Genomic DNA, 17759 nt, shown 5'->3' with positions numbered 1-17759 from the left:
AGGTCGCATGTATAGTATAATGTTCAAGAGGAATATAACATTGTTGATGTTAAAAGCAAGGATACTCATGAAGCTTGGGTTTGTTGAAAGTAACGTTCAGTTGCAGCTGAGCTAAAAGCCACTACTGGTAGAAACATTGGAGCATTGTGAGCTTAATGATGATGAGGATGTTAATGTATCTAGACTCCGTTAATTATAAGAAGCAAAGATGTATGTTGTTTGTGAATGTCATCCCTTCTGAGCCTCAGCCTGAGCAAGTTCTTATAGTGCCCACAATGCCCACAGTTCCCATAGTGGACCAAAGTTCTGTTGGTATGAACTTTGAAAACCAACATGCGAACGATGGTGAAATCGGACCTAACGCCATTGTTGTCTACGTAGGCAAAGAAAATGCTGTAGAGGGTGATTCTAATAAAGAGGGTGAATCTGCATCACGTGATGAAGGTGATGAATATACTGAACCACGCCCTATTGTAGAACCGTGTAAGTATATTGAACCATGGGATGATGGTTTGGGTCTGACTAAACTTCAAGAATTTCCAAACAAGAAGGCATTGCAATATGTGGTGGATAGAGCTTCATTTGCTAACTGTTTTAGTTTTGAAATAATAAAGTCGGACAAGGTGCGTTATGTGCTCAAATGTCCTAAAGAAGGATGCAATTGGGGTTTACGAGCTGGTAGGATTCGAGATACATATATTTTCTCGATTAGAAGGCACAACAAAATGCATACATGCTCTCGGGCTAGTCAAAGTTCAAGCAACAGTAAGTAAGAGACAAGACACTCCACAATTAGTTGCTTCTCTTTTACATGGTGATTATCCAGGGCAAATGGAAACTCCACCTCCGAAAATTATCATGGATCTTGTCAAGACAAAATTAGGTGTTGATATATCATATTCCACGGCGTTGAGAGGGAAAAATCAAGCTGTTACTGATTTGAAAGGTAGCCCAGAAGAAAGCTACAAGATGCTGCGATGTTATCTGCACATGTTAGAGAAGGTTAATCATGGTAAAAGATCATATGTGCATTGCAATGAGAATAATAAATTCATGTACTTGTTCATAGCTTTGGGAGCTAGCGTTGAAGGATTTAAAGTCATGAGGAAAGTTATAACTATGGATGCAACTTTTCTAAAGAACGGATATAAGGGTGTTCTTGTTTTTGCATCAGCTCAAGATCCTAACCGTCACCATTATCCCTTGGCGTTTGGTGTTCTTTATGGTGAGAATGATGCAAGTTGGAATTGGTTTTTGGAGATGTTGAAAACTGTTGTTGGGAATTCTTCTGAAATAGTATTTATGACTGGCAGAAATACAAGTCTCATAAAAGCCATAGCTAATGTGTATCCTCTGGCTCATCATGGTTTTTGTATATGGCATTTATCCTAAAATGTGAAAGGTCATGCTCGTAACGTCAACAAAGACGTTGTTGCATGGAGATTCATGGAGTGTAGTAGGTTTTACACAGTGGCTGAGTTCAACATTGCTTACGCTTCTTTTACGACAAGATATCAATCTGCTGTCAAGTATCTTGAAGAATCTACCCAGAAAGAAAGATAGGCAAGATGTGTTTTTCCAGGAGATAGATACAACCTAGACACAAGCAACTGTGTTGAATCGATGAACAGCGTATTTAAAGATGCAAGGAGGTACTCCTTGATGCAATACTTAAAAAATTCTCTGAATGGTTTAATGAACATCGGAAAGATGCTGTGTCTGGATCAGTCGCAAATAAATTGGTGCCTTTAGTGGAGAACTATTTACATGATTTATGGGCAACTGCTGAGAAACTAAAGGTGACAGAGCTAAATGGTTTCGAACTTGAATACAATGTCATTGACAGTGACGGAAAGCCTTATTTGGTGAAGTTGCGATTGAGAAGTTGCAGTTGCAGGTTTTTCGATATACAAAAGTATCCTTGTGTGCATGCATTGGCGTCTTTCATTACATTCCAAAAATATGGAGGTAAGGATACGAGTTACATGAGTTGTGTTCTAAGTATTATTGGACGGAGCTGTGGGCAATTGCATATTGCAGGACAATTTATTTGGTACCTGATAAGTCTCGATGGGATGTCCTAAATGAAGTCCAAGATATGCAGATCATTTCTCCGGATTGGAAAAAAAAAAGAGGAAAAAAAAACAAAAAGGTATGCATCTGCTGGGGAAAAACGACCAAAAACTCGACCTAGGACGCATAATAAAAGGCGTCGGAGACAAAGACTCCAATGGTTGTTATTTGGAGATAATGTTCATGTTTGATTCACCTCTTCATGTATCAATTGTGTTTGGTTTGACTACTCTCTACTTTTTTATGGCATAACTCCCTCTTTAAACTTAATTTGAAACTTAATTTGAAGTCTATTAATGTTTTCTTCTTTCAAAATAAGTGCATATAAGAGAGTAGAAATGGCACAACTAAGATACAACTGGTAAAAATGGTAAAATTGGTACTACTGAAAATAATAAAATTAGTACTAACATTTAGTTCTATACATATTGAACATATTGTATAAATGTTCTACATAGGTTTCTACTATAAAAGAATAATTTTCCAAAATATACTAATTTTAATTTATTTATGAAAGAATCTCAACAAGTGTTTCCTTACACTTTTAATGTCACTTTGTAAATAATAACCAAGTAAGGATGAAAAAGTTATAGAATTATAAGTTTTAACTTATGAAGTTGCAAAAAGCTTGTAATTGTATGTTAATTAAGTTTAATCAACTGTAAAACTAAAAAAAGTAATGTTAAGGTTTAGTATAACTAATTAAACTGAGAAACCTCTAAAGTACAACTATGTGGAAGTTTAGTGCAACTGCATTAATCGGTAAAACTATGTGTGAACACATAGTGTGAACATACAGTGTGAACACGCAGTGTGAACCCACACATCTTTTACACGTGGCCAAAATTTCCTTTTTTCTTTCTTCACACACCCTCGAAGATTTTTCTCAACTCAATCACTCTCATCCATTGTCTTCTCTCTCCTCATTCTCATCCATTCATTCATTTTCTTTGAAACTGAAAGTCTTCTCTTCTCTCATCTTAAAAGTCGAATTCTAGATCTATAATTTCTCTCTTCTCAGACTATGGAACAATTTGAGGCCGACCCATACTATGCTGATCAGAAGAGGACGAGGAAGTTAGAAACGTTGCGACAAGCCATAGCCGATGGTGATTTGGGCATGCCTCGAATATGCCCATGTGGCGAACAAATCGTCCAAGAGATCTCTCCAACAGAAACAGAGAAAAATAGATGGTTTACTTGCGTTAAGTATAAGGTAAATTAAATTAAATCAAATACAATTGAGAAATCTGAGTATGATCTCTGTTCGTTGATATATTATATTTTGCAGGATGATGGATTGCACATGCGGAAAATTTTGGCTGATGCAATTGAAGAAGAAACAAAAAACTTAAGGAAGGATGTTGATAACCATTGGGAGAGATTGAAGGAATTCGACCCCCATCATACTCAGATCTATAATTTGCAGATGCAGCTTAAGGAGAAAAATGGCGAGATTGCCAAACTAAGGGAGGAGGTGGAGTTGCTTTCCGGTCGAGTTGATCTCCTGGATAGATTGTGTTTTGATTAATAATATCTGAGTCGATCTTCTACGTTGGTTTAAAACTTGTTGAATCAGTTTCTTATCTTTTATATGAATTCTCTTGTTGAATTAATTTCTTGATGACTTCTCTTGTTGAATCATGTTCTATATTTTTCTATGAATTCTCTAGTTTTGTTTAGTTTTACTTAGTTTTACCAAAAATACGAACGGCAAATCCAAGAAAATAACGTATTTTTACATAGTTTTACTAGTAATACCAATCACAAATCCTTAAGAAAATAACATAGTTTTACTAGTATTATCAATCGCAAATCCAAGAAAATAACGAAGTTTTACATAGTTTTACTAGTACTACGATAACAAATCAAATAAAATAACATAGTTTTACTACTTCTTAGACCTTTTTCTCTTCGTCCCTCTTCCTCCTTATTGCGAAGTACTCGGTTGTTCATCATCTACAGGCGCCTGACATGAAACCAAATATTGTTAACCTTCTAGTATTACCAAGTATTACTATAGTATTACGAAGTATTACCTTTGATTTCTCTTGCACTTTCACATATACTTCCAACAGTTCAATCCTTTTTTCAAGCCCATCAATCTTCACCGAAATGTAATCGAACTGGTTTTTCATATCCTGCTTCATGGTGCTCAGAAGATCCACCAACTCAATAGTATTTTCTCTCGGTTGTTCATTGCCGTCTATTTCCTCATTCGCATCGTTTTGTCCTGAATGAGAAGCCACATCTGCTGTGTACATCTCCTCTAAAAGTACAGGTAGTCCTCTACGAAGGCGCCATATCCAACTGGCAACAACGACATCATGGGTATCGTCTTCCTCAGCTTCTTTCATGATTAAATTGAGAAGAGGAATTTCTTCATCAATATGAGGGATCACACTAGCAATTGCATGTGTAAAAGACCTACTTTAGATACATTACAAACCAATTTATTCAAATGATAAATAATTTCAGTTATTAGGATAACTAACCGTTGTTGTACCAAGTGTATCACCTATATTCGTTAGAGGAAAACCTTTCTGACCGGTACTCTTAAATTTCCTCCTGCACATCCTAGGACAACTTTCATCCGCCTCAGGAATATGGTCAATGTAAGTGTTCCCCAAAATTGGAACTGCCTCAAATAGTAAAAACTACACAACACAAAAAAAAAAACTAAAATCAGCTTCACTTATAAGAAATATCAACAATGAAAAGACTTCAAATTTTAAACTAACTAACCTCCAATGGAATACAGAAACCTGGAACAGGCCATAAAGCACCCTCTTTATGCATGACCCCTTTAAAATGCCTCATTGTATGGGAAATCTCTTCTAGCATGTTATCGAATGATAATCTCCCCCAAGGAAAAGACACACAAAAATCTAGATCATTCACTGCTCTTACAACAAAATCATTGATACCCGCAGCATCTTTCCCCGAGTCTTTTGTATGGCCTACAATGATGCTTCCTAAAAAGTAGAGAACCGCCATCTTCAACCTATCACGAGTACGACCTGGTTGCATTACCATTAGCTTTTCCCTCACATCTTGAAGTCTAACCTTTTTTCGTAAAAAATACTTCATTCGAAACTCGTTACTGCTGGCTTCCTTGTAATCAAGTGGATAGCACCGACAATCTAATCCAGACATCAACGCGTATTTCTCTCAGACCATAACTGATTGGAACACCATTCACGACAAACCATGCTTCCTTCTTTTTTTCAATTTCTGCCGTTCGAAGTAAGAGCAACCACATTCCCATAAGCTTGTGGTTTGGGTCCCTTGGCATGTGGAAAATGTGCTTGAATTGTGGATGTTTCTCAAACCAATCCCTCTCAAAACTAGTCAGTGGATGCTCTAATTTTCAAGCGTTGTCAAAGTTTCAAAAATATGACACCTTGTCGATAGCTTGATTTTCTTGTTGTACTGACTAGGCTTGAAGTGCATTCCTAAAGGTTGTATCGCTTCTGTTTCCTCCTCTGATTCCTGCAACAATATCAGTTTTACATGAGTTCTACCAGTTATATACCAACTAGTTGTACCAGTTATACACCACCTAGTTGTACCAGTTATACACCACCTAGTTGTACCAGTTCTACTAGTTCTACACCCAATAGTTGCACCAGTTCTACTAGTTCTACTAGATCGATTTGAAATTCCAATTCAATTCCGAATGACACAGACTAGTTGTACTTACACTTGCATCGTTGTGCTCCTCGTTCTCCCTCTCACTTTCGCTTGTACTCCTTCTCGAGTTACCTGCCGAGTTCGAACTTCCCTCCTTATCTTCTTCTTCTTCTTCTCCTTCATCGTTTTTTTCTTCTCATTCTTCTCCTTCATCGTTTTCTTCTTCCCCTTCATCGTCTTTTTCTTCCCCTTCTTCACCTTCTTCTCCTTCATCGTTTTCTTCTTCCCCTTCATCGTTTCCTTCTTCTTCTCCATCGCTTGATTCCACAGAAGTAGATCTCTCGTTATCTCCTCCTTCTTCATTATCTTCTTCTCGATTACTTGATTCCGGAGTACTGGATTTTGCTTTCTCTCCTTCGTTCGCATTTTCTCCTTCGACCAACGGATTGGGTTCCTCCGAAACTCGAGTTTCACTTTCTTCCGCCACCATACTCAAAGCTCTCTCTCCTCCTACTGTCGCCAGACTCAAACCCGACACACCTACTTCCAGCGAATCGGATTTTGCTTTCGAACCACCATCTCCTTGTGAGATCTTCTTTTCTTTCAAACGATCACTCCTCCTCACACGACCTCCCCCCCCTTGTTTTCACCATCTTCTTACTTGATTTTTGGTTGATTGAAAGAAAACGAGAAAACCCTAGTTCTACAGTTTCACCCAAATCGATTCAAGTTTTCCCGAAGAAAGAGAAGAGTGGCGAGAGAGAGTGGTTTTAAACATAAATTTTACAGTTTTTTTTTTAAAAGATACCGATTCAGTAGATCTGATTCTGTTTTTTTTTTTAAATCGGGTCTTAGATCCGATTTCGTTTGGTTGGGTAGATATTACCCAGATATTTTTTGTAAATATCTTAGTTTTCTTTGGACAATAATGTAAAACACCACTTTCTCGATTTAAAAAAAAATCAAAAAGAAATACCAAAAAAGAGAGAGACTTTTGAGATTGTCAGAAATCTTTTAGGAACTTCTCAGATTATATATACGGATGTAACTATTGTCATGGGTACAATTTTAAATTACTGTAGATATCTCCTTACTTGTCTTTTGAACATTGACACCCTTTTCCCCGAAAAGATTCCCAAAAATGTATCATTGTTTCGTCTAGTTTGCTTGATTTATTCCTATATATGATTCAGTCTTTGGCATGCTCATATATGGTTCTCTGTATATTTACACTAGGTACCAACCCGCACTATGTGCGAGATAAATCGATTTAAATAAAATATTATAAGCAAAATTATTATTTGAGATTTAAGATTTATTTTGTGTAAAACAAAATATGTAAGTAAAAATTTTTTTTTGTTTATTCAAATTTGCGTTTACTTTCGGTAAAATACGTTTTACCCGTGAAATATTTGAACTTGGAAAAGAATTTTAAGGTGGTGTAGAAATTTTTGATGTGTTTTTGTGTTTACAAAAATCTAATTCACATATTTTATGTTTAACATTATCATCTACATCACTATACCATTAAATAGATAAAAAACTACTTTTTAGACTAATCTATTTAATTTAAACTAATCATAAGTTTAAAAAACTCAATGAGAAAAATGTATAAAAGTGGTAAATAAATGAGTAATTTTTTTATTGTTTGTGAAATTTAATTTATTTTTAATTATTAAATATGTTATAAAATTGATAATTAAATACATTTCTGATTTTAATTGTTGATTAAATTTTTTATTTTTAAAAACTTATAGAAAAGAACATTAGCTTATATATGTTAATGATATATTTATATAAATAATAATGAGGTGAGAGGAGATGATTATAGATTTGTTTTTTATAATAAATATAATGGCATGGAGTTGTAAATAAGTAGATGTTTTGAGGGATATTTGATAAAAGTGTATTGAGCAGTGTAACGCTGACAAATCAGCTTTTTTATCAAGTGTGCTTCTTTATTAATTTATAGGGGATATATTGCTCTCTTTGGAGAATTTTGAAAGAAATTAATGAATTTCCAATCGAAAATATTTTTGACGCAATATCCAAAAATGAAAAAGAAAGATTATACAAGGTTGATTTCAACTGAAAGATTGGAAACTGCCCCTATAAAGTGTGTCAAATGTAAAAGATTATACAAGGTTGATTTCAAACTTTTTAGTATTTTAATGACTCAAAAAGAAAAAAAAATGGATTTTCTAGTCTGCAACATGCCAACACCGGACCATTTAGGCATATCAAAATACCAGCGGTCATCTCCTTAATAACGAATGATGTGGCACTCTTCATCAACCGGAAACAATATATGTGGATATCATTGTGTAGAATCTGAAGATGATAATACTCAGTTATACAGGCCACTCAATCAACTTATGAACATGAGCCATCCCATGTAAAATGTATTTTAAAACATGAAGGATTTGGAGACAAAGTTTGCTGGTACAAGATTCCATGTGGTCGAAGGGAAGAAAACAAAGAGACAGACCAAATCACAAAAAAAAAAAAAAAAAAAAAAAAGAACTGTCACACTAATTATTATTATTGTTAATCTTACTAGGTGAGTATCCTTTATCATAAAAAAGGCTAGCTAGGTGAGTATTTTACTATTTAGTAACCTAGTATTTAGGATCCATCGTAATTTTTATTTGTATTTTTCTTATAATATCACCTTTTTAACGCAATGAATATTTAATTAACTTTTAAGTATTTAACATCCTTAGATTTTTTAAAGTTTAACATAGACATTATAGTTATTGTAAATTGCTAAGTTAGGAAACACTTGATGTTAATAAAAAAAAAAAAAACACTTGATGTGATGTGATCAACACTAGAAGTTCTCTCACAGTCACACTTGTATGATTGACAAAAAAAAGTCACACTTGTATAAAATCTAATTATTTTTGTTTTACACTAAAAAGAAATCTATAGATCAATATATGTATTAAAATAGTAGGGATCAAATTTTTAAAAAAAATCTCAAAATTTTACATTGATTTTTTTAATAAAACAAGATTTGATCTAAACGGACGAAGTATATATGGTATAAGTAAAAGAAATTACGATCGTAATATAGTTAATCGGAATTGGATGTTTCATGTGAAGTGTTTTGGCATGTTTATTATTGGGTAATATTAGTAGATAGCACAAATACGAAGAAAAATAAAGAAAATACCACAACAACATTTTTTTATAGGTAAATACCATAGGGTCCACGTTTTTTTGGAGTAAAAAGACACAATCACCCTTTTTGTTTTATTGTTAGATAGAAAGAATGAAAGATTTGGTGTGATTTTTAAAAATAGCATGTAATATTTATATTTTACATGTTATATTGAACTAAATAACGTTTAGTTGTAAACCCAAACCGACAAATAGTCTCGTTTTAATTGTAAAATCTAAACCCTAACCATCTAATTTTGTTTTAATTGTAAAATCTAAACCCTAACAATCTCATTTGTGAACCCAAACCGACATATAATTTCGTTATAATTGTAAAATCTAAACCTTAACCATCTCATTTGTGAACCCAAACCGATATATAGTTTTGTTCTTATTGTAAAATGTAAATCCTAACCATCTTATTTATGTATCCAAACCGACATATAATTTTGTTTTAATTGTAAAATCTAAACCCTAACCATCTTATTTATGAACCCAAACCGACATATAATTTCGTTCTAATTGTAAAATCTAAACCCTAACCATCTCATTTGTGAACCCAAACCGACATATAATTTCGTTCTAATTGTAAAATTTAAATCCTAATCATTTCATTTGTGAACCCAAACCGATATATAATTTCGTTCAAAAAACAAAAATGATATGATATTTTAAAAAATAACATGTAATATATGTAATGGGTATAAAAGTAATTATATATAAGGAGAGAGAATGTCCTGTGGGCCCTATGCTAGTTTTTTAATTACTTTTGATTTTTGTGGTATCTAGTGCATATTCCCTATATTATTTATCATTTAGATGTTTCTGTTCATTATATAATTTGTTAAAACATTTTATAAACTGAAGTCTGTGACAGCTAACATTAAGTGAATTTTGATCTCACGATACTTTCAAGTTGTTGTGAACCAGAGAAATATAATCAGTGGACCAAAAAGATCTCACTGATTGTTGAAAATATAAAACGCGTAGAGTTTCAGACTTTCCTATCCTCCTAGTACATGACAAATTAATAGTTTGTGAAAACAAATAAAAACTGCAATATTTCACCTTTTTAAAACTGAAGTATCTTATTTGAGTTTGGGGCCCTTCATTTGACTATATGATTTAATCAATGGTGAACATACGAAAAGCTATAATCAATATATATATACAACTAAGACTAGAGGAGATATCAATTCCAAAAATCATCCAAATATATATATATATATATATATATATATATAATGTATATAAAATGTCTAATTAGAAAAATGTTAAATCATTAAAAGATTAATTTGAATGCTTTAAAATAGAAACATCAGAAACATGTACTCTACTAGAATGCATGATGTAAAAGTAAACAATTAAAAAGTTATGTGTACACCATGTATCATTTTGTTTTTGATAAAGGGTTAATTATATCATTATTCGACGGGAAAGTAAGAACAGGTGTTCCTGATCGTTCCTTCCTTGTATCGTACCATCTTCATATATTTACTTTGTGCTTTTGCTTTATTTATTTATTTCGTCTTGCTCCGACTCACTTTACTTATTAAATGCTTCACTTAGTTCTGAAGACTCGAAAAATATCTCAGTGCTGCCACATGATTCATTGCCATCAATCCGCAAATTCAAAAGTTTTTGTTTTGTTGCTAAAATATTTTTAACTCATATATCGACACTTAATATGATTCCATGTTGTTAGAGCTAAAAAGCCACATAAGTATATGGTAACGCTACGTATAATTTACCAGCTTTTTGAGAAAAACGTTATCAAAATTAACTTGCACTCCTTTTATGGTGAATGATCTCCTAAAACAATTTGAAGTTTTGTAGTATGGTGTGAGAGAGCATAAAAATCCTAAAATATAACTCATGATTACATGACCAGTCAACCGGCGTTCCAAACTATTGGGGTTAGAAATGGACCGTTAATTTTTTAATTTAGGCTGATTTAGGCCTGGGCATAAAAACCGTACCCAAATACCCAACCGGGAATCCGACCCGAAAAACCGGGTTCGGGTTGGGTTCGGGTTTGCCTATAAAACTCTATTGGGTTCTATTTTCTAATACCCGTGGGTTCGGGTTAGGGTCGGGTAATACCCGATACCCGTTTGGGTACCCAATAAACCCGAACATATAAACATATTTATAATATTTATCATTAATATAATGCAATTACCCTAAAGTTATGATTATAATTTTGAATATTTCATTTAGTTTTATACCTAAATATCAAAAATAATCAAAATATCTAAAATATATTGTCACATAAGTCAAACTTTAACTAAATTTATTTAAATTTATTAATTTTAATTATATTTTTTCGGGTACCCGATAGTTCGGGTACTAATTGGGTTCTGAAAATTGTAACCCAAACCGATCCGAACCCGGTACTACCCGAACCGAACCGAACCCAAACATAGTAAAATATCCGAATGGGTTCTATTTTCCATTATCCATTAACCCGAACCCGAACGGGTAATAGCCGAACCCAAACGGGTAACCAGTCCTAGGCTGATTTTTTCTTCTTCTGAAATTAGCTGTAACAATGCATATGTTTCACCACCTCATAATTAATAACTTTACCGTCCGAAGTTCTTGAGCGAAAATAGGTAAATTTCATTAATATCTGTATAGCAACAATAAGACTTTTAGTAAATAAAACATACTATATCCAATCATAAAGTCTTCTTCTCTAGATCGATCATCTATATTTAATTATGAAATTTGTTTAAAAGATGTTAAAAGACGTCTTTTAGAGATAGAAATAATCAAATAAAAAATATTCACATGACACCCATCAATTTTCTCCGAATCACAAAACAAAATCATTGGATATATTATCCAAAATTGACGGTTAACTGTTTTTTTATTATGTTCAAGTTATGTTGTATTGTACAATTTATTTTAATAGTCTCGTTTTCTACGTACGAATGTATATTTTTTTGGCAACATGCAAACTCCTTAGAAATCGTTTTATAATTAATTTAAACATTTTACAATTTTACTTTGTAAACAAGAATTACATTCTTTGACATTCACCATCTTTCAATCATTCTTGTTTCTTGGGATCAAATCTACCTAACATACTAAATTATCAATTCCAATATAATTGCGTGCATATTTTTTTCTTGTGATGTTAAAATTGTTAGTGAAGGACAAAAATGGCCAAGGAACAAACAAAGAATAAAAGGTAAATTACAAAAAGATAAAACAAAAAAATGTGCTTAAAAAGGTGAGCGTCGGTCCATGGTGACAAGTGGCATGGGCACGAACGGCACACAATAGAACCGGGCGGGCAATGTCTATATGAGTAGATAGAGTCATGTGATGTTTTAATCTACGCTTACCAAGAGACTGTCTTGGAATGGTAAACGACAAGTAAAAGCAAACGATGAGTCATCACTATCATCACTATCAATTTTACACTGATTCTATTGCACATTCACACACACCCAAGAAGCTCTGACATTGATTGACGCTTTTTTTTTTTTTCATATATAGATACGGCGATCACGAGACAACAACAATAGAATGGAACTACTGTGATCAATTTTAGTTACCTTTTCCACAAATTTATATACTCCATGAAAAGTAAATTTTCTTTTTGTCTCACAGTTCCTAGTCTGGTGATTGAATATCTTGATGAATTTCAAAAATTGGGTATGTAAGTTTTTAATTCAACTCTCTGGGGTATAATACTGATAAAGAAAAATCAAGAATACTATAAATATAATTAAGGAACTATCTTCTCATTAGTTGTTAACCAAAACTTATGCCAAATGTGAATTACCCCATATACATATAGTTTTTAGTAGTAAGTCAAACTGATAATAAGAAATTGTCTTCTTTTGCATTTCGAAAGGACATGAAAAGAAGCGGTCCTAACTTTAAAAAGTCACGAAATTTCATCATCTTTCAAAGTTTTAAGAAGATGCAAGTGAGACTGATGTCAAAAAGAAGAAGAAGAAGAAGAAGATGCAAGAGACTTTAACTATTTTACTTCACTGTAGGGGCTATGATGATCGGGATGAAATGTTTTAAATTTTGTAAACGTGTTTCTCTCGATCAACTGATGTGATAACCGCTTTACTACATTGCATGATTTCAAATTCATAAGAAAAAGAACGAGAGGACAACAACCTTTAGGGTTATTGACAAAGTCGATATGCACATATTTGTAAATGACTTGAAATACGGAACCAAAATGGAAATCATAGATTTATCCAAAAATGAAATATGCCAAAAATATTCAAGTCTCTCTTTCTAATTTCTTACTTATTAAAATAACAAGTATATCAACAATAATTTTTAACAAGTGTATATTAAGATACAAATCGGAAACTTCTGTAATTATTTTGTTTTTCTCTAAACTGCAACAATTAATTTGTGACCAATCCACTTTAGTCAGCTCAAATATATAACATCCCCATGTGATGTTTTATAACTTTATGTTTTCATTTGTCACAAACTAGTCGATAAAGTTTTGTTCAAGCTGGTGGAAGCAAATATTAATAATAGAGATTTATTATATAGAAAAGAAAAGGTTAATGAGACAATTTGCTTCGATATGATATCATTTTGTGTAAATGTAGATAAATTTAGATAACACGAAAAGTAGCCAAGTGGAACATCAAGAAGTATGATGTTGAATCCTACCTATAACCACACGACAGTCACGTTAAGATAAAACGCAATACAGCTCTATTCTTATTTTATTTCTTTAATTTTTTTATATGGTAGAAAAAATTATACATAAGAGTGAAAAGTATACTATTTGTATTTTTCTTTGTAATCATTTCTTCTTAAAAAATTTAGTGGTTTATACTCTAAAATGACTAGTTAACTATGAGATCGTTTCTGTTTGGATGAAATATTTTAAAACATTACCAACTCCCTAATGCAATTAGTAATAAATAGATTGATTATTTGGAAGAATAAAAAATTAGGGATATACTTTGGTCACACAAGTTTTTTATTTTAAATAAGATGAAGAGATAAACACAAATGAGACTATAATAAGAGTATTAATAAATTAGTTACGGACCTAATTTTGGCTGCCAAAACATGGAGTATGATGATGCTCATAAGCAACATAAAATATGGCACACGTGGCGCAGACTCAATGGAAAGTGTTCATGTTGACTGGTACGATGAACACAGAAGGAGCGATCACGGTTAGGATTTATAAAGGTTGTACCGTCCGATGGCAACTTCGATGTGACTTTTTCGTTTTACATATACTAAACTTCTTTGTTGTTACAACAAATTTTATATCCTCTATAAGCAATTTAATACGGCTAATTAAATACACATACAAATTGTTGCAAGTCGTATAAACAAATCCAACATACAAGTCCTTAAAGTCGTTTTAAGTCATAAACTAGTCTTTTTAACTCAAATTTCTGTGACATGACTTAATATCAGCCATCAGCTATATATGTTGATTGGCTAATGTAAGTAAAACTAAAAGGTATTTAGGGAATCGTTTGGCTCGATTCTCCCAATTAAGTATTAATTAGAGAATCATATACTATAAAAGGTGATTTAAATTGAATGAAAAGGCGTATTAATGATAAATATTACTTGAATGGTTCACTAGAAAGCTAACACCCGATCCGGGGCTTATTGGTTACCGCTAAACAATAAGTAACCACTCGTTAAATGGCTTTATAAGGAAACCTCTATCGACCGTTCTTTTAAGTTTTTCTTTTTGGTTTTAAAGGAAAAAAATTGTTGAAGCTCCATTCGTATGAGTACGATAATAAAATATAGATCTAAGTTTGGTATCAGAAAAAAAAGTTTGATACTAATAAAATAGACGCCAAGAGTGCATACCACATGAAAATGTCATACATTTAATTTCTATTTAAAAGAAAACAATTATTAGAAATATCTGAGACCAATAATGTGACATGTCCTTCTCTCACCGCTCTGTAAACGATGTCGTCTTAAACGTACTAACGTTGCACCCTTTCACATGTGAACCCTCTATATATATCTTGTAACATTGGCATTGTAAATTCATAGCTAAAACTCACAAACTAGAGCTTGGCTTTCAAGGGTTAGAAGAGGCTCCAAGATCTCTGTCTCTCTCTTTCTGATCTTGGTCTTTTAATACTTATTTTCCCATTCATAACTTTCCGATAGTCCGACCAAACAAAGGGAGAAAACAGCAAGAAATGGCTCTAACTCACAATGTATGGGCGTTTGTGTTCGGAATCATGGGTACGTGTGTATATATAAGCATTCACAGAAAGGTTCATCATATATACTAACAAACTCTACCAACACTTTAAATTACGTTTTAAAAACTCACAATGTTTATTACACAATAAATTTGCAGGTAACATCATATCATTCGTCGTGTTCTTGGCCCCAGTGTAAGCATCAACGTGTTCTTACAAGTATCTCCTTTATATTTGTCGATGTTTCAAAATAATTCAACAATTTTTTTTTGGTATTATTTAGACCCACTTTCATACGGATCGTCAAGAAGAAATCTACAGAAGGATTTCAGTCTCTTCCCTATCTTTCCGCAATTTTCAGCGCGATGCTTTGGATTTACTACGCTATGCAAAAGGATGGATCAGGTTTCCTTCTCATCACCATAAACGCTGTCGGATGCGTCATCGAAACCATCTACATCGTCCTCTTTGTAACCTATGCTAACAAAAAAACCAGAGTATGTGTTGAAACATCTTTTTCTATACCTTTCTATAAGTTTTATTGTAGCTTTCACGTTGATCATAAACATGCACATACGTAAATGCTATTGTGTCCGGCTTGCTAATAACTAGATGCTTATGTTGCAGATATCCACTCTGAAAGTTCTTGGTCTCTTGAACTTTTTGGGGTTTGCTGTCATTGTTCTTGTCTGCGAGCTCTTAACCAAAGGTTCCACACGTGAGAAAGTGCTCGGAGGGATTTGCGTTGGATTTTCCGTTAGTGTGTTCGCAGCTCCTTTGAGTATCATGGTACGTTTATAAGTTCGAACGAGCCATGTTTTGCGTAATTGGACCTATATATAGTGGGCCTAAATAATACAAAAAAAAGTTGTTTTGTCTTTCCTTTCCTGGTTATATGGAGCATATTATATAGTTTCACTTTGGGAAAAGTAAAATAGTTAAAAACTACTAATTTTGGTGCAGAGAGTGGTGGTACGTACAAGAAGTGTGGAGTTTATGCCCTTCTCTTTATCGTTGTTTCTTACGTTAAGCGCTGTCACGTGGCTATTCTACGGTCTTGCTATTAAAGACTTCTACGTTGCGGTGAGTTTTATTCATATAATTCTCAATTATTATTTATATTCTGTTTCTATATCATTTCTAACTTCTAAGCATATTGTAAAGGACAGCACAACATAAAATGATTAGATTATTATTGTGGGTGGTTCTTTAATAAAGTAAAAAACAGTAGTTACCTTTGTCTTTTTTCCTCATTTCAAACTATATTTTTAAATACTTATAGTCGAATATGAATGTCGTGGCATCGAATATATGATTTTGAACCGTACACACATTTCGCTTCATTAGTAGCATTATTATAAAATAATTGGACCCCCACTAAATGTGCTAAGGAATTGAGTGTACAATAAGATATATACTAGAAACAAAAAATCTAATTTGTTCTGTTGCGATGTCGGTAATTTCTCTTTGTTATTTTTCTTTGCCAACTTCTTTTGTCGACAATAGATGGAATATTAATGTCCTTTACACATATTTTGTTTATTATTGAAGCTTCCAAATGTATTGGGCGCGTTCTTAGGAGCTGTTCAAATGATTCTCTACATAATTTTCAAGTACTACAAAACTCCGGTGGCTCAGAAGACAGACAAATCCAAAGCGGTTGCGTCCGAACACTCCATCGATATAGCGAAGCTAACAACCATTACACCCGGTCCGATTTCGGATTCGACGGTTCATCAACCGCCTGCTGTTCACAATGTTCTTGAGACTCAGATTCAAGTGACCGAGGTCAAGAGCCAGAACATGAACGATGCGGAAGACCAGACTAGCAAGGATGTCCAGAACCAAAACCAAGTTTAAGTAGTGACTCTTATATAGAGACTCATTAATAATGCATTGTTTGAGTTGTGCACTCTAGCTAACTTTTCTTCTCCCTTTTTTTCGGATTTTGTGGTCTTCGTCTCTTTTATTTAGTTCTCTCATGTACCACTTCTTCTTCTTTTTTTTCTCATCATTTTCTTTCCAGGTATCTGGAAATTGTGCTATGATCAATAAATGAATTAGTTTTTAAACTAAATTTATAAACTATCTCTGCTATACTAGTACTCAATATCATTTGAATCCTCTCTAGATTGGTCACAAGAAAATAAAATAAAATCAGTAGTTAATCTTCCAACTCATGCGATTTTTTTTATTTATAGACTTTACAGTTTTTATTATCAATTTCAACTGTAAAATTGAATTATCAGTAATTAATCTTCCAAATCCTTGGCAAATTGTGTTCACTTTATAAGGAAGGCCTCTTGAACGGGATAGGCCCACCTCCTAGCGTCCTTGAAAATTGAAGTACTTTCTTTTTTATGAGCGGTGTGAAAGTGAAACTTTGAGGTTTCAGTCTTAATTGGGTAGAACTGTAGAAGGCTTAACAAATTATCATCTAATTAATGATATACTCCCTCCATTTCTTACTAATTGGGTACTCCGTTTAAATAATTTTTTGTTAAGAGCGTTTACGGAAACAGATGGTTAAGTTGTAAAGTGTTTCGCTAATACCCGATGGTTTCCCATTTGGCTCCGTGTATTCGAAGTGTATTCGAACCTATATCCTGTTGATTTATGTTTTTTCTTTGTTGACTTATATTAAAAAGTCAAATTATTCTTTTAATAATTGATTTGTTACATAGTCGATTTGTTTGAACT

The 17759-nt window shown here is 33.1% G+C and overlaps 2 protein-coding genes, 1 long non-coding RNA gene and 1 pseudogene across 3 annotated transcripts; 3 read left to right on the top strand and 1 right to left on the bottom strand.

Annotated features, from left to right (window-relative positions):
* Positions 1-212: 212 nt before the first annotated feature.
* LOC147948852 (uncharacterized) lies at positions 213-2084 on the top strand. The gene is made up of 4 exons (XM_087468886.1): positions 213-678; positions 827-1321; positions 1403-1529; positions 1643-2084. Exons 1-4 carry the CDS (start codon positions 213-215, stop codon positions 2082-2084), a joined length of 1530 nt encoding a protein of 509 aa, XP_087325012.1.
* Positions 2085-2966: 882 nt separating this feature from the next.
* On the top strand, positions 2967-3758 carry LOC104725397 (uncharacterized). The gene is made up of 2 exons (XR_015573752.1): positions 2967-3289; positions 3365-3758. It is a non-coding gene; the product is annotated as an uncharacterized LOC104725397 (long non-coding RNA).
* Positions 3759-4003: 245 nt separating this feature from the next.
* Positions 4004-6196, bottom strand: LOC147948851 (uncharacterized protein At3g43530-like; annotated as a pseudogene).
* Positions 6197-14769: 8573 nt separating this feature from the next.
* Positions 14770-17136, top strand: LOC104725387 (bidirectional sugar transporter SWEET13). The gene is made up of 6 exons (XM_010444056.2): positions 14770-15099; positions 15218-15254; positions 15343-15556; positions 15687-15848; positions 16023-16142; positions 16611-17136. Exons 1-6 carry the CDS (start codon positions 15054-15056, stop codon positions 16917-16919), a joined length of 888 nt encoding a protein of 295 aa, XP_010442358.1. The 5' UTR covers positions 14770-15053; the 3' UTR covers positions 16920-17136.
* The last annotated feature ends 623 nt before the right edge of the window (positions 17137-17759 follow it).

Source organism: Camelina sativa, chromosome 2, assembly GCF_030686135.1.
Source record: "Camelina sativa cultivar CO46 ecotype springtype chromosome 2, ASM3068613v1".
NCBI classification, from domain to species: Eukaryota; Viridiplantae; Streptophyta; class Magnoliopsida; order Brassicales; family Brassicaceae; genus Camelina; species Camelina sativa.
This window is presented reverse-complemented; position numbering and strand designations above follow the sequence as displayed.

What these genes read in the sequence shown, in the direction of transcription:
- LOC147948852 (XM_087468886.1), top strand. Translation starts at nt 213, where the DNA reads ATGTTGTTTGTGAATGTCATCCCTTCTGAGCCTCAGCCTGAGCAAGTT. An exon ending in CAATTGGGGTTTACGAGCTG is followed by an intron (nt 679 to 826) that starts GTAGGATTCGAG and finishes GTGATTATCCAG; the next exon opens with GGCAAATGGAAACTCCACCT. An exon ending in AGATATCAATCTGCTGTCAA is followed by an intron (nt 1,530 to 1,642) that starts GTATCTTGAAGA and finishes GCGTATTTAAAG; the next exon opens with ATGCAAGGAGGTACTCCTTG.
- LOC104725387 (XM_010444056.2), top strand. Translation starts at nt 15,054, where the DNA reads ATGGCTCTAACTCACAATGTATGGGCGTTTGTGTTCGGAATCATGG. An exon ending in GTTTGTGTTCGGAATCATGG is followed by an intron (nt 15,100 to 15,217) that starts GTACGTGTGTAT and finishes ATAAATTTGCAG; the next exon opens with GTAACATCATATCATTCGTC. An exon ending in CAGCTCCTTTGAGTATCATG is followed by an intron (nt 15,849 to 16,022) that starts GTACGTTTATAA and finishes ATTTTGGTGCAG; the next exon opens with AGAGTGGTGGTACGTACAAG.